Raw genomic sequence first — 18,466 nt, 5'->3', positions numbered from 1 at the left:
CGAGGCTGAATAACTTCCTTCCCAACCTAACCCTAACCCATTCTTCTACCATCCTTGTCGGAAGCCATTGAGTGTGACGGGCTCTCCCTTGTTCTGCGCGTTGCTGTTGCCATTACTATCACCTCAGGAGGAGGCTGACAGGAAATCGCTACAAACCCTCATCGGGAAACCGACCTCACTGACCCGCTTTCGTTGCGAGTGACTGACATGAGACTGGATCAGCCCACGCAGCCTTTGCTGGTTGCCACAAACCATCCAGAATAGAAAGACTTTTACCATTGAACTTGAACCCAGACTGACGGGAAGCTTCGCCGAGGGAAACAGAGGGAATCTGTAAATTGACACCTTTTTATCTACAAGGGCTTGAAACTGCAATGCCTCCTCAGATGGAGGAGCAGCTGCAGTGTAGACATACACAGCCCCAAAAGGAGTGTGCCGTGTGGACATACCCTATGTGTGAATAGTGTCTCTTGTTCTGCTGCAAGCCCTAAATCATGTGAAATGCTTCTATACGATCAAAAACACATGAAGGACTGCAGCAAAGAGGTGTGGCCGCTCTCAGAGATTGACAAGAAGGGACAGCCAGGCACGCCTACACGGACGCGCATTAGATTTGGAAGAGAAGGGACTTTGCTGGTTTTCATTGTAAATAATTGTGGCACTCTAGAAGAAATAGGAATTGTATGACCCAAAGACGAAGGAATATTGAAAGATATAAAGCGGGGAGTAACTTTGGAAGGAGGACACTCTAATTAACAATGTGGGCGACTACGGAAATACAGTCCTTGAAATGAACCAGACATACGAAGCCTTGGTAAGAAAAGCACCGAAGAGATGGGTTACACACCGGCGCCATCTACTGGATCCCAATGGAGGCAGCAGAGCAGCAGCTGAAATCAGTTGGCAAGTGCCCGTGAGAAATGAGAACGGGCCCCTCTAACAAACCCTGGAATCAGGGTATAAAACTGAGGTCACCATGTGGGACCCCCAGATCTCAGTGAAGCCCCGAGACAGCCTCTCCCCTCATCCAGAGTCACAGGACCAAGAGGTGAATCAACCCGCAAAGCAGCTGCAGAATGGACCCCCAGAGCAGCCATGTGGAGGGTTCCAGGGTTAATGGTGTGACACTCTACACCCCACGGGAGGGCCCTGGAACCCCCACATTCCTCATCTGTATAGAACTGTGCTACTGCATCTAAAGCAGGCCTGGGACGGTATCAAGGAAAGGTTCTGATCTGCTGAAACCCACTGTTCAATCTAAACATGTGTATCGTTCATGCGTATGAAGTTATGAGAATTGTGTTGTATGGTGGCCGCTAAAACATGCTGTGGGTTTGGGAAGCGACAGATACTAACTCTCCAAAGACAATAACCAGGAGGATAACCAATGCCCGGGCGGGTGTCGAACCACCATCACCAGCCACTGTCCAGCAAGGGAGCTACAATGCAATGACTCACCTGCATGAGGCCACACCAGGGGAATTGCTCAACCTTGCCTGGGGACTCAGCAATGCCCCCAGACATGCCTGGACTTGTGTTCTCCAAGCACATGGACTGAGGGTATAAAACAGGACATGGGGGCCCCTGTGATGTTATTGATATAATCTGGGACCATATAGATCATTGTTGCAACCAAGGTCCTGTAGTGGCACCCAAATCTTGTATAAAGGGGGTCAAATGGGGTGTCTAGGACAAGGTTATGGTTTACTGGTTATGATTATGCTGTCTATATGTGTGTATCACTTTTGTAGCTGAAGTTATGAATATTGGCTCTATACTGTCTGTATTTCAAACTTATGCTATGCTTCTGGGTGACATCCCAGACAAACTGGTGTTAGCTCTGCCTAGCCTGCTTGATGGCCCATTAAGGACCATCAGCTATACAATGGACCCATTGAGAGAAGGCAGATACGCCTTGTAACTCAGCAAAGTATGCAGGGACTGGCCCATGTGACTCCAGGCTCCATTTTTGCTGTAATTTTCCACAGTAAGGACAAAGAGGTGTACTTACACCTGGAAAAGACTATATAAGGCTGATGCCCCATCTCCATCTTGTCTTCAATCCTGCTTCATACCTCTGGAGGAACTTTGCTACAAGCTGAAGCTTTGAACAAAGGACTGAGGACCCATCCCAGCGGGGGATGTATTCCAGAGACTTGATTTGAACCTGCAGTTTATTCCATCGCTGCTGCAAGCCTGATCCAAGAACTTTGCCATTACTGTATGTAATTGATTCCATTTAACCAATTCTAACTCTCATCTCTATCTTTTTCCTTTTATGAATAAACCTTTAGATTTTAGATTCTAAAGGATTGGCAACAGCGTGATTTGTGGGTAAGACCTGATTCGTATATTGACCTGGGTCTGGGGCTTGGTCCTTTGGGATCAGGAGAACCTTTTTCTTTTACTGGGGTATTGGTTTTCATAACCATTTGTCCCCATAACGAGTGGCACTGGTGGGAGTACTGGGAAACTGGAGTGTCTAAGGAGATTGCTTGTGAGATTTGCGGTTAGCCAGTGGGGTGAGACCAAAGTCCTCCTAGTCTGGCTGGTTTGGTTTGCCTTAGAGGTGGAAAAACCCCAGCCTTGGGCTGTAACTGCCCTATTTGAGCAATTTGTCCTAAGTTGGCACTCTCAGTTGGGCTCCGCCAGAACCGCATTGTCACAGTGGCGTAGTCGTGCTTGGATCCACAGAACCAGGTCAATTAAGCTTTGGGTCAGAACCCCACGCTGTCCAAATTTGAATTTTGGGATTGAGAGTTTGGTTGGTTAAAGAAGAGTTGCAATGGGTGAGCAAAGAGCATATGAGGGCCTTGACAAAAAAGCCCTGAAAGATTTGTGTTCAGAAAAGGGGATAAGCTTTAGAAAGAAAGCTACAAATCAAGAACTGAGAGATCTGTTAATGGCCAGTGATCAGAAGGCAGAAGCAATTGAAAAGCAAAAGGCAGCAAGTAAACTGCAACTTGAGCATGAACAAAGACTGGCAGAAATTCGATTGCAGGAACTAGAAGCTGAGGCAAAAGTGCAAAGATTTCAGCTCCCAGTCAAAAAAGCAAGGGAAGAAAAGCAGAAATTGTATCCTCTTGAAAGTCCAGTTTATAACAATGTTGGTATGTTGTATAACTCTGAGCAGTTGTCTGGGTGTAACCAAATGTACCCCAATTCTGCCACCTTTTATGTAAATGCTTTTACTGTGTGTTCAGTAAAGAGTGGCTCCATAACTTGTGCCAATGCTCTGTATGGGAGTGGTAATGAAAAATTCACAGAGAATGTAAAAGTCAATGGTAAAAGCTGTTTAGGGCAAATGATGGCTTCTAACATCACTCTGGTTAAAGCAGATCTTGTCAAAGAGGAAGATTATTTACCAAATCAGAGTGTGAATGTTGTAGTCCTCTATGAGTTTACTGTAAGCGTGCCTTTAGCCAGAATCCACCTTGAATGGAATGGTGCTAAGCATAAAGTTATAGCTGGGGTAAGGAAGTTATTGCCTAAGGATCTTTTGATTGGGGAAAATGTTAAAGCTTTGTTCAGTCCAGGTAGTCAGTCACAGGACAGGAATAATCTTAAACCTGTGTCTATTGTGGGCAATGATTTGCCTGGGGAGGGTTGCTCCAAAGGTTTGTCTGAGAAGAGCCATTTGTCTGTAAATGAAGTTTCTGAATGTCGGTCTAGTGTCTCTGAAGTGAATCTGGAGTTAAATCAAGAGCAGCAAAATCTTATTGGGCAGGAAAATGTTTCTCTGGAGCAGATTAAAGTGGATGGTCAGGTGGAAGCCCTAACTGAGGAAGGAAAGGGTGGATTTTGGATGGGTGATGCATTGGTGGCTAGTACAGCTTGCAAAAGTGAACCTGAAAAGGGTAACTGTGATTTGCTGGCAGTGGCTCAGTGTAGTAAAAAGAGCAGTTTATCTGTTGGGAGTGGCAAGGTGCCTGGTAAGGAAGCTGCCCCACTCTCCCAGTCTTTGTCTGTAATCAGCCCTGTGTGCTGGGACAAAGGAGAGGAAGGCAAGAAAAGTTTGGAGAAGCCAAGGCAGCCTTGTGAGCTGATGGATTTGTCTAGTCAGCAGTTTGGGAAGGCAGGGATAGTGGAAGATGAATGTCCCTATACCTTACCTCCGAAGAAGTGGGTTGTAGCCCACGAAAGCTTATGCTCTAATAAATTTGTTAGTCTCTAAGGTGCCACAAGTACTCCTGTTCTTCTTTATACCTTACCTGTTTCCTGTGTGGAGAATAGTGATAGTGAAGGAAATGTGCCTGTATCTGTCAGGGGTATTGACTTGCCTATGGAGGAAGCTACCTCAGTCTCCAAGCAGTTGTCTGTGAACGGCTCTGTGTGCTGGGACAAGGGAAATGAAATCCCTAGCTGTGTGTCTGGTAAAAAAGAAGGTGTCTCCAGCTCGTCTTTGTCTGTGGAGCAGACAGAAGGTGCCTTTCAGCCTGGGATGGTTGAAAATAGTGCAGTTGTCTCAGAGTTGGTTCTGAATTCAACTAAAGCCCAGGAAGGGAATGGTCCTAAGTCTGTGTCTGCTGGGGAGACTGGCACTGTAACTAAGTTGCATCCAGTTAGTGTCTTAGCAAAATCCCAGAGACCAGACAATTCTGGTGCTTATATTTTGCCTATTGCTAGTGTGTGGTTGGTAAAGGGTGTAGCAACTCTGTCTAATCAGGGTAATACCCTAGCCAGGGCACAAAGAGAGCATGAAGGTGATTTGGTTGTGTTATCTACTGATGGTGTGGAAACTTGTAGCAAGAAGGAAAGGATTCCTGAACTTGTGTGTGGCAAAGGAAAGGGAAATGTTTCTAACCTTTTATCTAGGAAGTCTATGGGTTTGCCTGAAAGGGGATTGTGTAAAAATCTGCCTGATGGGCCAAAGGTGATCCTGGATGTAAGTAAGACCCGGAAAAAGTCTGTCGTTTCTCAGGAAAGTGTTCCTTTAGAGCAGGCCCTAGATGAAGAGGGTAAGGGCAAAATTTCTGTGAGGGGTGATTTGCTGCTTAGAAAAGCTCCTGGGGAAAGAAATCCTCATGGTAATCTGTGCAAGCAGTTCCCTGCAACTGAAGGATGTGAGAGTGATTTAATCAAGGAAGTTTCAGTTCCTAACAGCCAGAAATTTTCTGTTGTGAATGGATCCACTGACTTTCCTTTCGAAAGATCCAGTGTGGGTAGCTTTGAGAAGGTCTCAGATGGAGTAAGAGCTGTTAAGAAAGTTAAGCAACCCTATAAGCAAGTGGTTGTGTGTGGCCAGCTTCTTGGAAAGACAATGGTGTTGGGACAGGAATGTCTCCATGCTAATTCTGTAAGTGAGCAGTCTGTGCTTCAGGGTCTGAAGACAGATTCGGTTAATGGGGTTTCAAAGCAGAACAGTTTTATGGCTAAATGCTTGAGGATGCAGGGGAGAGCAAGCAAACTCTCACCCTCAGACTCTTTGGATTTGTGTGGTATCTCTTTAAGACAGAGTCCAGCCTTGGAAATGATAGCAGTTAAGGATATGAAAACTGGTGGACTGGCTTCTGTCTGTGGTAATGCAAATTACTTGTCTGGCTGGGAGGGGAAGGACTTGCTAATAGCTGTTAGCACAGAGAGCCCACCCCATCAGCCAGTGAATTCTGGTAAGCAAGAAAAATCAGGGTGTGATCCTGCAGGACAAGGAGGAAAGAGAAAACTGAATTTGGCAAAGGAAAGCCACAGGTTAACCCTAAAATGCCCAAACTCCAATGGTATTGAGCCCAAGGTGTGGCATGACAACCATGATTGTAGATGGACACTTGCAATGGATTTGTTGTTAATGCTAATGGTAATTTTGTAACTAATGTGTTGCTATTACCAAGAACTGTAAGAATGTACAATGTTCCTAATCTGTTGGAAAATCCCTTGAACATGTTAAAAGGAATACATGAGAACACACTTTATGTTAAAAGGCCTTGCTATACTAATGTTTCACAGTTAATGCCTGTGAACAGTATTGGAACTTTGCACAGGAGAAAAGACATTCCAGACCTAATGTGCTGTATGAGAAGGGAAACTAAGGCACGCTACCATATTGCCTTCATGGCTAAATGCCAAGATTCCTGTACTATGAACATCATTAATATCTGCATTTATTTTATGTTAATTGGGTTCCAAACATTTGCCCGAGCTTGTATGGATAAAGTAGCTGTTTTCTTTAGCTCTTGGCAAGATCACATGAGACATACAGGAACCATGCTGCCAGAGCAGATCCAATCCACTATTGTTCTAACCAAGTTTTACCTTGAGTTTGTAAAGAGGTTCAATCATGTTGTTAAACACAATTTTAATAAACCATTTCTGTTGTTCTTTAGCCAGCTAAGCCATAGTGCCTACCCCGATACTAGCCATAGTGAGATAAACCCAAGGATGGGGAGCTCTTGGGATGCAGTCAGTGATGTTTGTGTCATCCCTTCCTGCATCAATTTTGCGTTGGGGGTGTGATGTTATTGATATAATCTGGGACCATATAGATCATTGTTGCAACCAAGGTCCTGTAGTGGCACCCAAATCTTGTATAAAGGGGGTCAAATGGGGTGTCTAGGACAAGGTTATGGTTTACTGGTTATGATTATGCTGTCTATATGTGTGTATCACTTTTGTAGCTGAAGTTATGAATATTGGCTCTATACTGTCTGTATTTCAAACTTATGCTATGCTTCTGGGTGACATCCCAGACAAACTGGTGTTAGCTCTGCCTAGCCTGCTTGATGGCCCATTAAGGACCATCAGCTATACAATGGACCCATTGAGAGAAGGCAGATACGCCTTGTAACTCAGCAAAGTATGCAGGGACTGGCCCATGTGACTCCAGGCTCCATTTTTGCTGTAATTTTCCACAGTAAGGACAAAGAGGTGTACTTACACCTGGAAAAGACTATATAAGGCTGATGCCCCATCTCCATCTTGTCTTCAATCCTGCTTCATACCTCTGGAGGAACTTTGCTACAAGCTGAAGCTTTGAACAAAGGACTGAGGACCCATCCCAGCGGGGGATGTATTCCAGAGACTTGATTTGAACCTGCAGTTTATTCCATCGCTGCTGCAAGCCTGATCCAAGAACTTTGCCATTACTGTATGTAATTGATTCCATTTAACCAATTCTAACTCTCATCTCTATCTTTTTCCTTTTATGAATAAACCTTTAGATTTTAGATTCTAAAGGATTGGCAACAGCGTGATTTGTGGGTAAGACCTGATTCGTATATTGACCTGGGTCTGGGGCTTGGTCCTTTGGGATCAGGAGAACCTTTTTCTTTTACTGGGGTATTGGTTTTCATAACCATTTGTCCCCATAACGAGTGGCACTGGTGGGAGTACTGGGAAACTGGAGTGTCTAAGGAGATTGCTTGTGAGATTTGCGGTTAGCCAGTGGGGTGAGACCAAAGTCCTCCTAGTCTGGCTGGTTTGGTTTGCCTTAGAGGTGGAAAAACCCCAGCCTTGGGCTGTAACTGCCCTATTTGAGCAATTTGTCCTAAGTTGGCACTCTCAGTTGGGCTCCGCCAGAACCGCATTGTCACAGCCCCATGCTCGGCCTTTTCTCCTGCCCCCACCTATGCTGCAAGCAACAAGGACACTGAGAAGACTGAAGACTCCAACAGAGGAGACTGGCCCAGGTTTCAAGGGTGAAACCTGCGTACTATGAACTGCAATATCCAGTGGGGTGAGAAAAACTGCTAATCTAGATGTTGCCCAGTCTAATAGGGTTGAGAGTTTAGACTGCGTGCTTATATTTTACTTTATTTTGGTAACTAACGCTGACTTTTTGCCTATCACTTAATATTACTTAAAAACTATCTTTTGTAGTGAATACATTTGTTTCATTGTTTATCTTTGCCAGTGAGTTTGCCTGAAGTGGTTGGTAAATCTGCTCAGGGTTGCAAAGGCTGGTGTACATCCACTTTCCATTGATCAAGTGCTGAACCAATTAATAATTTGCTCCGCTCATTTTGAGCAGTGCAAGGCGGTACATTCCGGCGGTACAGTGCTGGGAGCTGCGGGGGGATTCGGCTGGTGCCTTTCTCTGTGCAATTCATGAGTGGCTCTGGGAGCATTCATGCAATCTAGCTGGGTGTGGGGCTCCACATGCTGTTGTGCTGAGTGATCACAGCACGTGGAGGGGTTTGCTGCTGGTCACTAGCAAGGCATTGTGAGAGACAGCCCAGGCTGGAGAGAGTTCAGGAGGCACAGCGGTCCCGCAGTCCCAGGCTGCACCCTGGGGATCCCAATCACAAATGGGAGAAGAATTAGTGGTGAGATTTCATTCCAAAGTTTGTATTTCCCCTGCTGGTCTTTAACATCAATGGCTGTGGGTTCTCTTGGTGAGTCTGCGCTCTGTAGTGAGACCTCACGTAACCGTATTTTAGATGTTACCTAATGCTGAGGCATGCCCTCCTGTGCAAGTCCAAGCAAACTAAGTTCTGAACTATACCTTTAAGCAACTGCTTTTGATACTGTAAACTGCCCATTGGGAGCAATCCATTCCCACAGCAGGGGCCACACTCTTAGAAGTGCCTTAGCGACAATGGCGTCCTTACTCCTCGGAGTAACACTGGAAGGGGACAGTTGCATTCAGTGCCAAAAGCCCGATGATGGATGATCACAAGTAAATGTCAAAGCAATCTCGGAGACTTGCACTGTTCTTTGATGTAGCTACTGAGCTCAACTCTTGTCTGTGACAATTGCTTGCAAGACTACATTGGTACATTCACAGAGCCAGAAGGGTCCACCAGATCTCTAGTCTGACCTGCAGTATATCCCAGGCCACCAAGCACCGCCCACTAAACCCAACAACGGAAATGAGACCAAAGTCATGCAGCCCTTAGGAGACCAGGCAGTGACATGCCACAAGCAGAAGACAGGAGGCGCCGAGAGGCACCATGCCCAAGGCCCCCACGCCGCAGGAAACTGATGGACCCGCGCCCACACACTGCAGAGGAAATAGAAACCCCCCATGGTCCCTGCCAATCTGACCTGGGAACATGTGGCAACCAGCTAGACCCTGAGCATGTGAGCAAGAACCAGCCAGCCAAGCCCCTGAGAGAGAGACTGATCGGTGCCACCTCAGAGCCCTGGCCCACCCGTCCAGTGTCCCATCTCCAGCGTGACCAACCCTGATGCTTCAGAGGAAGGAGGGGGAAAATGCACAAAACCAAAAAAACTCCACCCAACTACATGGGGTGGAGAATTCCTTCCTGACCCCCGCAGGTGACATGCAGAAGCCTGTTGACGTTATTGACATGAACTGTGACTATATAGATCATTGTTGCAACCAAGGTCCTATAGTTGCACCAAATCTTGTACAAAGGAGGTCAAGTAAGGTGTCAATGAGGAGGTTATGATTTGCTGGTTATGATTATGCTAGCTGGATGCATGTATCATTTTTGTATTTAAAATTATAAGTGTTGGCTCTATACCTGTTTCAAATGTTGGCTCCCGTGGTAACACCCATGAAGTAATCAGCCAGATATGCCACGTAAGAGATCTGCAAAAATGTTATAATTTGCCAGATATGATAATCTTGTTTATATGTTTGTATTGCCTTTGTATGATGAGTTATAGATCTATATGTATGTCTGTATTTCAAACTATGTATGCTACGCTTCTGGGTGACACCCCAGACAATTAGGCGTTAGCTCTGCCTAGCCTGCTTGATGGCTCATTAAGGCCCATCAGCTATACAAGTGACCCATTGAGAGAAGACAGATACACCTTGTGACTCAGCAAGGCACACAGGGACATGCCTATGGACAGAACTGTAAGGGCTTGGCTACACTTGCAAGTTAGAGCGCATTAAATCAGTCCCGGGCACCGTAACTCCTGAGGTGTGCACACTGGCGAGGCACTTAGAGCACCTGGACTCTGCAGCTGGAGCGCTCCTGGTAATTCACCTCCACGAGAAGCATAGAGCTTGCTGCGCCCTGGCTGAAACGCCGGGGTGTCAGTGTGGACGACGTGGTGCATTACTGCGCTGTGATTGGCTCCGGAAATGTCCCATAATCCCCTGAAATCAAGTGGCCGCTCTTATCATTGTTTTGAACTCGGCTGCAAGCATGCGGCTATCCCCTTTCAAAGCTCCATTTTGCTTATCAGCTCCGGGGCAAAGCAAACCATTACTGTGGAATGCTGCTGCAGTGGAGACAGGCGAGTGAGTGAGTGAGTGAGTGAGTGAGTGAGTGTGTGTGTGTGTGTGTGTGTGAGTGAGAGAGAGAGAGAGAGAGAGAGAGAGAGAGAGAGTGAGCGAGCGGGGTCTGCTGCTATCTGAACTTACAAGACAGCATGCTGACACACTCTCTGCCCCCCAAAACACAGTCTCTCCCCCCACATACACACAACACACTCCGTCACACACACACACCCCATTTGAAAAGCACGTTGCAGCCACTTGCATGCTGGGATAGCTACAATGCAGTGCTCTCTGTGGCATTGCAAGAGCTGCTAATGTGGCCACGGCACTGCACTTGCCACTGGCAGTGTGAACACACGGCAGTGCTGTGATGGTGCACTCCATAGGACGTTATGAAAATATGCTAATAAGAGTGGATATAATGTAACTGGAATATGCTTCATGCAAAAGGTCTTTTGTAAGGTATCATTACAAACCTTATAATCTATTGAGTATGGTCATCCTATTTGTATGACTGTATCACTCTTGTATCTGAAACTAGAAATATGAAATACAACTCTGAGGGCCTATTGTAATTATGCAAATTATCACGGTCATTAATGGTGGTTTGGAATCTTGATGGCTCCCACTAACCAGGACAACTGACTGTGGATGGCTCTGTTTGCAGGCAGCCTTCCTGTGAGTCAAGCCGGAAAGAATGGAGGCTGGGGTCTCACAGGACATGTGACCATGTCACCTGGTACTGGAATCCATCTGAAACCTGGTGCTTTTCCATTTAGAAGGAGGGGTGGGGACCCAGAGAGACAAAAGATTCCCACCTTGTGCCAAAGCTATAAAAGGGGGTGGAAAAGAACAAAGTGGGCCACAGTCATGAGAAATCCCCTAGCTACCACCTGAGCTGGAACAAGGACTGTACCGGGGGAAAGGATTGGGCCCATACTAGGAAGGCGTCCAGTCTGTGAAAAAAGCCTATTGAAACGTCAGTTTTCTTACTGTATTAGGCTTAGACTTGCATGTTTTATTTTATTTTGCTTGGTAACTTAATTTGTTCTGTCTGTTATTACTTGGAACCACTTAAATCCTACTTTTTATATTTAATAAAATCACTTTTTGCTTATTAATTAACCCAGAGTATGTATTAATACCTGGGGGAGCAGACAGCTGTACATCTCTCTCTATCAGTGTTACAGAGGGCAAACAATTTGTGCACTTATACAGGGTAAAACAGGTTTATTTGGGGTTTGGATCCCATTGGGAGCTGGGTGTCTGGGTGCTGGAGACAGGAGCACTTCTTAAGCTGTTTTCAGTTAAGCCTGCAGCTTGTGGGGGACGTGGTTCAGACCCTGGGTCTGTGTTTGTAGCAGGTTAGCGTGTCTGGCACAACCAGGCAGGGCACTGAAGTCCCGAGCTGGCAGGGAAAACGGGCTCAGGGGTAGTCTCAGCACATCAGGTGGCAGTTCCCAAAGGGGTTTCTGTGACCCAACCCGTCACAAGCGTTTTCCCTGCTGCAGTCTCCGAGGGCTGGTTTAACTCCCAGTGCTCTACATTTGCAAGTGTAGCCAGGCCCTTAGGCTTCCAAGCCATGTGCTGGGCAACTTGTGTTTGAAAAAAAGGAAGCACAAGCCACATGGCAAGAGACTATGAAAGGCAGCTGCATCTTCTCCATTTTGTCTTCAATCCTGCTTCTGACCTCTGGAGGAACCTTGCTACAAACTGAACCTCTGAACAAAGGACTGAACAACCCATCCAAGCTGGGATGTTTGTACTCCAGAGACTTGATTGGTTTAAATCAACAGTAATCCCATCAAGCCTGAAACAAGCCTGAACCAAGAACTTTGCCATTACTGTATGTAATTGATTCCATTTAACCAATTCTAACTCTCATCTCTATCTTTTTCCTTTTATGAATAAACCTTTAGATTTTAGATTCTAAAGGATTGGCAGCAGCGTGATTTGTGGGTAAGATCTGACTTGTATATTGACCTGGGTCTGGGGCTTGGTCCTGTGGGATCGAGAGAAGCTTTTTTCTTGTACTGGGGTATTGGTTTTCATAACTATTCATCCCCATAACGAGTGGCACTGGTGGTGATACTGGGAAACTGGAGGGGTAGCCGTGTTAGTCTGAATCTGTAAAAAGCAACAGAGGGTCCTGTGGCACCTTTGAGACTAACGGAAGTACTGGGAGCATAAGCTTTCGTGGGTAAGAATCTCACTTCTTCAGATGCAAGAAGTGCATCTAACAGTACTTCTGTTAGTCTCAAAGGTGCCACTCTGTTGCTTTTTGGGAAACTGGAGTGTCTAAGGGAATTGCTTGTATGACCTATAGTTAGCCAGTGGGGTGAGACCGAAGTCTTCTCTGTCTGGCTGGTTTGGTGTACCTCAGTAGTGAAGGGCCCCCAGCCTTGGGCTGTGACTGCCCTGCTCTAAACAATTTGTCCTGAATTGACACTCTCAGAAGTGTCCTGCCAAGCCGCTTTGTTACACCTTGAAGCATGAACTTTAGGAACATAAATTGGAAAGGACTTCCAGGGCTGTCAAACTCTGCCCTGCCATCCCAATACTTTACCTCTTTTTTCAATTAAGATAATACGGGACATGAAGGCAAGATGGCTGATGGAAAGGAGTGTATAGAAATAGAAATGACCACATTTGAACTGGAAGAAAAAATCAAAGAACTTAATGTGCTCTAATCAGGGGGACCAGATAATTTTCATCCCAGAATACTGAAAGAGATGGCTTATGAGATTGCTTGTTCAGTAGCAAGGATTTTTAATAAATCTGTCCATTTGGCGTTAGCACTGTATGCTTGGAGAATAGCTAACACTGTACCTATAATTAAAAAAGAGGAAAAAAGTGATCTGGACAATCGTGATCTGGTCTGACCTCAGCACTATGCAAGACTTTGGAGCAAATTGAGAAGGAAAGAATAATTATATTAAATTCCTGGAGGTAAACGGAAAAGGGGATGTCGTGCAACATGAGTTACCAAAGGTAGATCATGCCAGACTAACCCAATTTCCTTCTTTGAGGAAATTCAGTATATCTCTAGAATGCTGGTTGTGTCTTCCCTTGACTGGTGAACTGTTGATCACACACTGATGTGTTTCTGGGTGAACTGTTGATTGGTTGAGAATATCCAAGTGCCTGATTTAACACTGTTCATGCTAAGAGTTGACCTGAAAAGAACCTAGCACTAAATTAGCACGCTAGTGCTCCCTGGGTTCAGTTCAAAGGGATGAGCTTATTAGATTCTAGTCGGAGACTGGCTGGAACACTTAGACAATTGGCAAATCTAGTTTATTTGATGTCACCTTTAAAATCTGACCCATTTCTCAACACATTCATAAAATTGACTCTTTCATGCTTACAGTGATTTAAACAACTAGCAAGGAGGTGCCTTCGGAGGCACAAGGAACCGGCTGGAGAATATTCTAATGCCTTTTCGGAATGTCTGCTCCCCCTATCTCAGAACACAAGAACAAGGGGACATTCAATGAAATTCAAAGTCGGAAAATTCACACCCAATCAAAGGAAATGCATGTCCACACAGTGCACAATTAGCCTACTGAACTCACTGCCACAGGAAGGTGTTGAGGCCAAGAACTTAGCAGGAGACAAAGAGAGAAGATGGACATTTCTGTGGCTGACAAGACTACCCGGCTTCAGGGTTTAAACCACTCTCTCACTATCAGAGAGCAGGATGAGCTCTTTGTAGGAGGCCGATTATCCCACAGCAGCTGCTGCGGGATCTCCCACCTTCCTCTGAAGCAGGGACAGTACAGAGCTAGGTGGGCCTCGGGTCAGATCCAGTCTGGCAGCTCCCTGCCTCGCTGACAGCAGAGCTGTGCACCCCTCTGCTCAGAGTTACCTGGCCCGTGCATCACTCACCTGCCGGGGAGCCCAGCCTGCCGTCCTGAAGGAGGTCTTGCCACACCGCCTGCCCTGTGCCAGCAGGGTTGAACGCTGTGAAGTGGGTCACTTCTGTGCCAGCCTAGTGGAGGAAGAGGAGGACGCAGTAAGTCTGGGGGAGCCGTTCGTTTCTAGCAGCAGGGTTAGCACCTGCTGGCTGACTGAGCCCAGGCCCCTGGCAGTGTTCAGGACTGGATCTCAGGGAGAGCCACTCCTGTCCTGGTAACCCACTGGCCCCAGCTCTGTACCCACCATCAATCCCAGCTCCCCCCGCACCCCAGGGACCTGCAGGCCCAGGTCTTACCCATCCCCCAGCCTACAGAGGGGATGTCAGGGAGCAAGAGCCCTTTAGCGCCTACGACCCACCTTCCTGCCCTCCCTGGAACTGGGGCCGCCCAATGGCCAAGCCCCATCATGCTTCACTGGCCCCCAGCTGCTGCAGAGCAGAGTTCAAAGCCAGGCTCCTAAGCTCCAAGGCTGGGGCCTGCAGCAGCTGCCCCTCCACCCTGCCCACAGACATGTAGCTGGAGAGCCAGGGGCTGGGATCCCTGTCACCAGGGATCAGGCAGGGGCAGACTGAGGGGCACAAACCTCCCCAGAACCCAAATCCTGCCCCCCGGGACAGACGCGGGTGCCCCCCATCCCCCAGCACTGAGACACGCAGCCTCCCCAGCCTGCCCTCTACCTGTTCCCTGGCAGAGATGGCGAGGGTGTAGGGGTTCACGGGGCTGCAGTGATGCAGCAGGACTCCCGAGACCCGCGCGCCCTCCTTCTCCAGGCTGAAGGGCTCGTTCCAGTGGCCCCCGCTCTTGTCCTCCTTGGTGCCCGTGCCGTTCCGCAGGGTGAGCATGATGGAGACGTCCACGGCCTCGTCGCTGCTGTTCTCCAGCTCCCAGACGAACACTCCCACGGGTAGGCTGGTGTCCTGGGGAAACAGGCGCCAGGTACACGCAGCTCAGAGCCTGCCAGGCAAATGGCTCGGAGCATCCCCCCTGCACCACGAGGAGCCGGCTGGGCTGCGGCGCTGCAAGGGGAGCAACGGGGCTGACGCAGCAAAGCCCAGAGCACAGGGCTCCACCGGAGGACAGCCCTGCACCAAGCAGCACCAGGGATGCATGCCCACAGTGCTGGAAACGAGGGGTAAAGGCCCTGAGGGCAACTGGTGTCGTGCCTGGAGCCATTAAACCAAAGCGCTCTCCGGGGCAGCGCCGGGACGGGTACATCAGCGGGGCAGCCGCACGCCCACGCATGGGGCTGACCCGAGGCTGGGACGGCAAGGACAGGCTGGGAGCAAGGCAGCCGCACGCCCACGCACGGGGCTGACCCGAGGCTAGGAAGGCAAGGTCAGGCCGGGAGTGAGGCAGCGCTCGGCCGCATTACACACGGGGCTGCACTTGTCAGGGAATTGGGGGATCACACTCCTTCTGCGGCAGCTTCCCCGGCCTGGGGAGCAGCTGGTCCTGAGCGATTCCAGCTAATCAACACCATCGCTGCCGAAGTCTCCCGTGGTGAGGGTGAGCCGGGCTGGGCCCAGCTGATAGACTGGCCATGGGGAGGGGAGGGGAGGGCAGCCAGAAGCTGTTGGGAGCATTTCCTGGGGCAGAAGGACAGCTCCATGGGCTCCAACAACAGTGGCACCAGGCCCCCTGTGCGGGGGCAGCACCAGAGACAAGCCCTGGAGCCCCCGCAGCCCCCGACGCAGACAGCTGGGCGGCGAGGCTGGGCCACAGCCCAGTGGGAAGGGGGCTGTATCTAGGTCAGGGATGGGTACCGGGAACAGGTAAGAAAGGGGGAGCTCAAAGGGTCAGAAACAGCAAAGTGCAAAAAGGGGGCAGGCGGGTGAGAACTGCCAGAGAGAAAACCTTGGGGTGCCCTGCCCGGTCACACCCCCTCTGGCAGGAGGAGCAGTCTGGAGGGGAGGAGAACCTTAGACAGAAATGAGGAAGGAAGAAAGCCCCGCAGTTGTGAGCCAAGCAGCCCTCAGCATTCCTGCCCTGCTGGGGTGGCTGGGGAAGCCCCAGAACTAACCGGCTTTGGCAGGTCACCAGCAGACCACTCTGCTGAACTGCTGTCTTCCCTTCTCCCTCGTCTGGCCAGTCAGACTCAACCCCCTGGGGCAGGGACTGAGCCCTTCCCTGTGGCTCTGTAAGACTCACTGCCCCGTGGTGCTGCTGTACGACACGCAGGCGCGTAGAGGCTGCCAGACGGGGCCCGGCTCATCTAGTCCAGTATCCTGGACCAAGCAGCAGGTCTGTGTATCATGGCCCCCGGGTGGGCGCAGGAGTCGCTGAACCCTGAGCTAGGAGACCCAGTTCCATCAGCCCACAGGCTGCTGCAGACTCAACCCTCCATCCGGGTCAGCATCACGCCGCGTCAGGCTGTGATAACCTGCCTGGAGGAAGCCTCCCGCTAGAGGCTGGGCTGCATCCTGGAGCAGGCGCATTTATAGCATTTCATTTTGTAACACTGGACGCTGTTACCGACATGAGTGTCCAATCCCTCCTTGAATCCTGCTGAGCTCTTGGCCCCAGCACCATCCAGTGGCAGTGAGTTCCACAGGATAACTGTACAACATGTGTAAAGTATCAGAGGGGTAGCCATGTTAGTCTGAATCTGTAAAAAGCAACAGAGGGTCCTGTGGCACCTTTGAGACTAACAGAAGTACTGGGAGCATAAGCTTTCATGGGTAAGAACCTCACTTCTTCGGATGCAAGAACCTCAAAGGTGCCACAGGACCCTCTGTTGCTTTGTACAACATGTGGGAAAGCATTTTCTTTTCTCCCTCGTTCCTGTGCTACGAGACAGGGCGAGCAGACGCTTCTGCTGCACCTTCCCCTCCCCATCATTCTTCTGTGATTTCATCGCACCCACCCTGATTCAGCTACACTCAAAGGCAGCGGCCCCAGAACTTCCACTCTCTCTCTGCTGGAGACCATTCTCTGCTCTCGCTGCCCATCTCTGACCCTCCCCCCATTCTGTTTATAAAGGAACAACGTCCCCTGCACACAGCCGGGTACCTGCGGCAGGGAGCAGGGCAGACCAGCCCATCGCCCCCACCCCACTCCAGCCTTGGGAGGAGACAGCCCAGCCTGTCAGTGCAGCTTTCCCCAGGCAGGTTTCCAGCTGTCCCCTCTCACCCAGAGTCCCCAGGAACTTCCCAGCCACACTCTGCCTTATCCTCGATCTGGGACTGATAACCAGGGCCAAAGACCAGGCCCCAAGGACGGGGCGAGGCAATGGAGTGATAAGCAGAGGCCGAGAAGGAAACACCTGTTGGTGACACAATGAGAGGGATCTGGGCCGCGGCAGGACGGAGGCCTCTCCCATGCCATACTCCAAAGCACTAGTCCTGCTGCCCAGGCTGTGTCTGAGACCATCCCCCAGGCGCCAGGCCTGCTGCCCAGATGTGACTGAGACCATCCCCCAGGCGCCAGGCCTGCTGCCCAGATGTGACTGAGACCATCCCCCAGGCGCCAGGCCTGGTGCCCAGATGTGACTGAGACCATCCTCCAGGCGCCAGGCCTGCTGCTTTATCTGCCAGCTGGGAACTCCAGGGTCCATTCCCAACCCCTTGTGTCGCTCTGCGCTGACCCCTCTGGTCGAGGCCAGGGAGACGCGGGCCCCCGTGGTGAGGACAGTGACTACAATGGGTTAGGCCCTGACAGAGGCAGGGATGAAGGCTGAAGAAGGGGGAGACTCACCTGGTAGTCGTGTGGGATGATGGGGCTGACCTGCCGGCAGGTGAGCCCCACGTCCTGCCCAGGGAGCTGGTAGACCGTCCAGGCCCGCGGGTACAGGGCATGGTAGAAGGCGTAGTGGCCGCAGTAGCCCCAGTTCCAGCCCTGCAGCACGCTGGGTCTCTCCACAGACAGGACCTGCTGGTAAACGGTCTGTCCCTTCCGGCGCAAGCAGACGGTGAACTGGGAGAGGAGGAGAGCACAGAGATGGGAATGCTGGGCAGGCCCCCCCAGGAGCCGGGCACGCTTCAACTCCAGCAGCAGAACCCTCCCCAGCACTGGCTGCCCGGGGCAGCTCAAAGAGCTGGATTTGACCTATAGGCCCTAAATGGCCCGAGTTCTGCCCACCCCACAGACCCTCCGTCTCCCTGGGCTGGCTCAGAGGGGCGGGGGGCCCGGCTGGGCTTTGGAACCCACTTCGAATGCAGCAGTGACTATGGTCATCCACCGGGCAGGAACGAAGGCCGCGAGTGCGCTCACAGGGAGGCTGCCCAAGAGATCTGGGCAGGGACCAGCCAACCAGGCCTCAGGGGGAACCCTGCACCGGAGGGAGCAAAGTCACGCTGGAGGCGGCAGCGGAGCCACCAGAACCTCGAGGGAGGAGCTCACGGAAAACGGGAGCGCTGGGAACCTGCATCCAGCCGCTACGTGGCTGCTCAACCTGCCGAGGCCTGGGCGGCACGGAACG

The 18,466-nt window shown here is 50.0% G+C and overlaps 1 protein-coding gene across 1 annotated transcript in view; it reads right to left on the bottom strand.

The window, feature by feature from the left end:
• The window catches only part of GBA2 (glucosylceramidase beta 2), a 64,708-nt gene that overhangs the window by 24,549 nt on the left and 21,693 nt on the right, over window positions 1-18,466 (bottom strand). Inside the window, exons 4-6 of the mRNA XM_054032145.1 lie at window positions 17,743-17,961; window positions 14,727-14,966; window positions 14,021-14,123 (exon numbers count right to left, since the gene is read on the bottom strand). Of these exons, the coding sequence (XP_053888120.1) occupies window positions 14,021-14,123; window positions 14,727-14,966; window positions 17,743-17,961 (562 nt within the window). The remainder of the gene's footprint in view (window positions 1-14,020; window positions 14,124-14,726; window positions 14,967-17,742; window positions 17,962-18,466) is intronic.

Source organism: Malaclemys terrapin, chromosome 6 (genome assembly GCF_027887155.1).
Source record: "Malaclemys terrapin pileata isolate rMalTer1 chromosome 6, rMalTer1.hap1, whole genome shotgun sequence".
In the NCBI taxonomy this organism is placed as follows: Eukaryota; Metazoa; Chordata; order Testudines; family Emydidae; genus Malaclemys; species Malaclemys terrapin.
The sequence above is the reverse complement of the archived record's forward strand: the minus strand, read 5'-3'. Positions and strand labels throughout refer to the sequence as shown.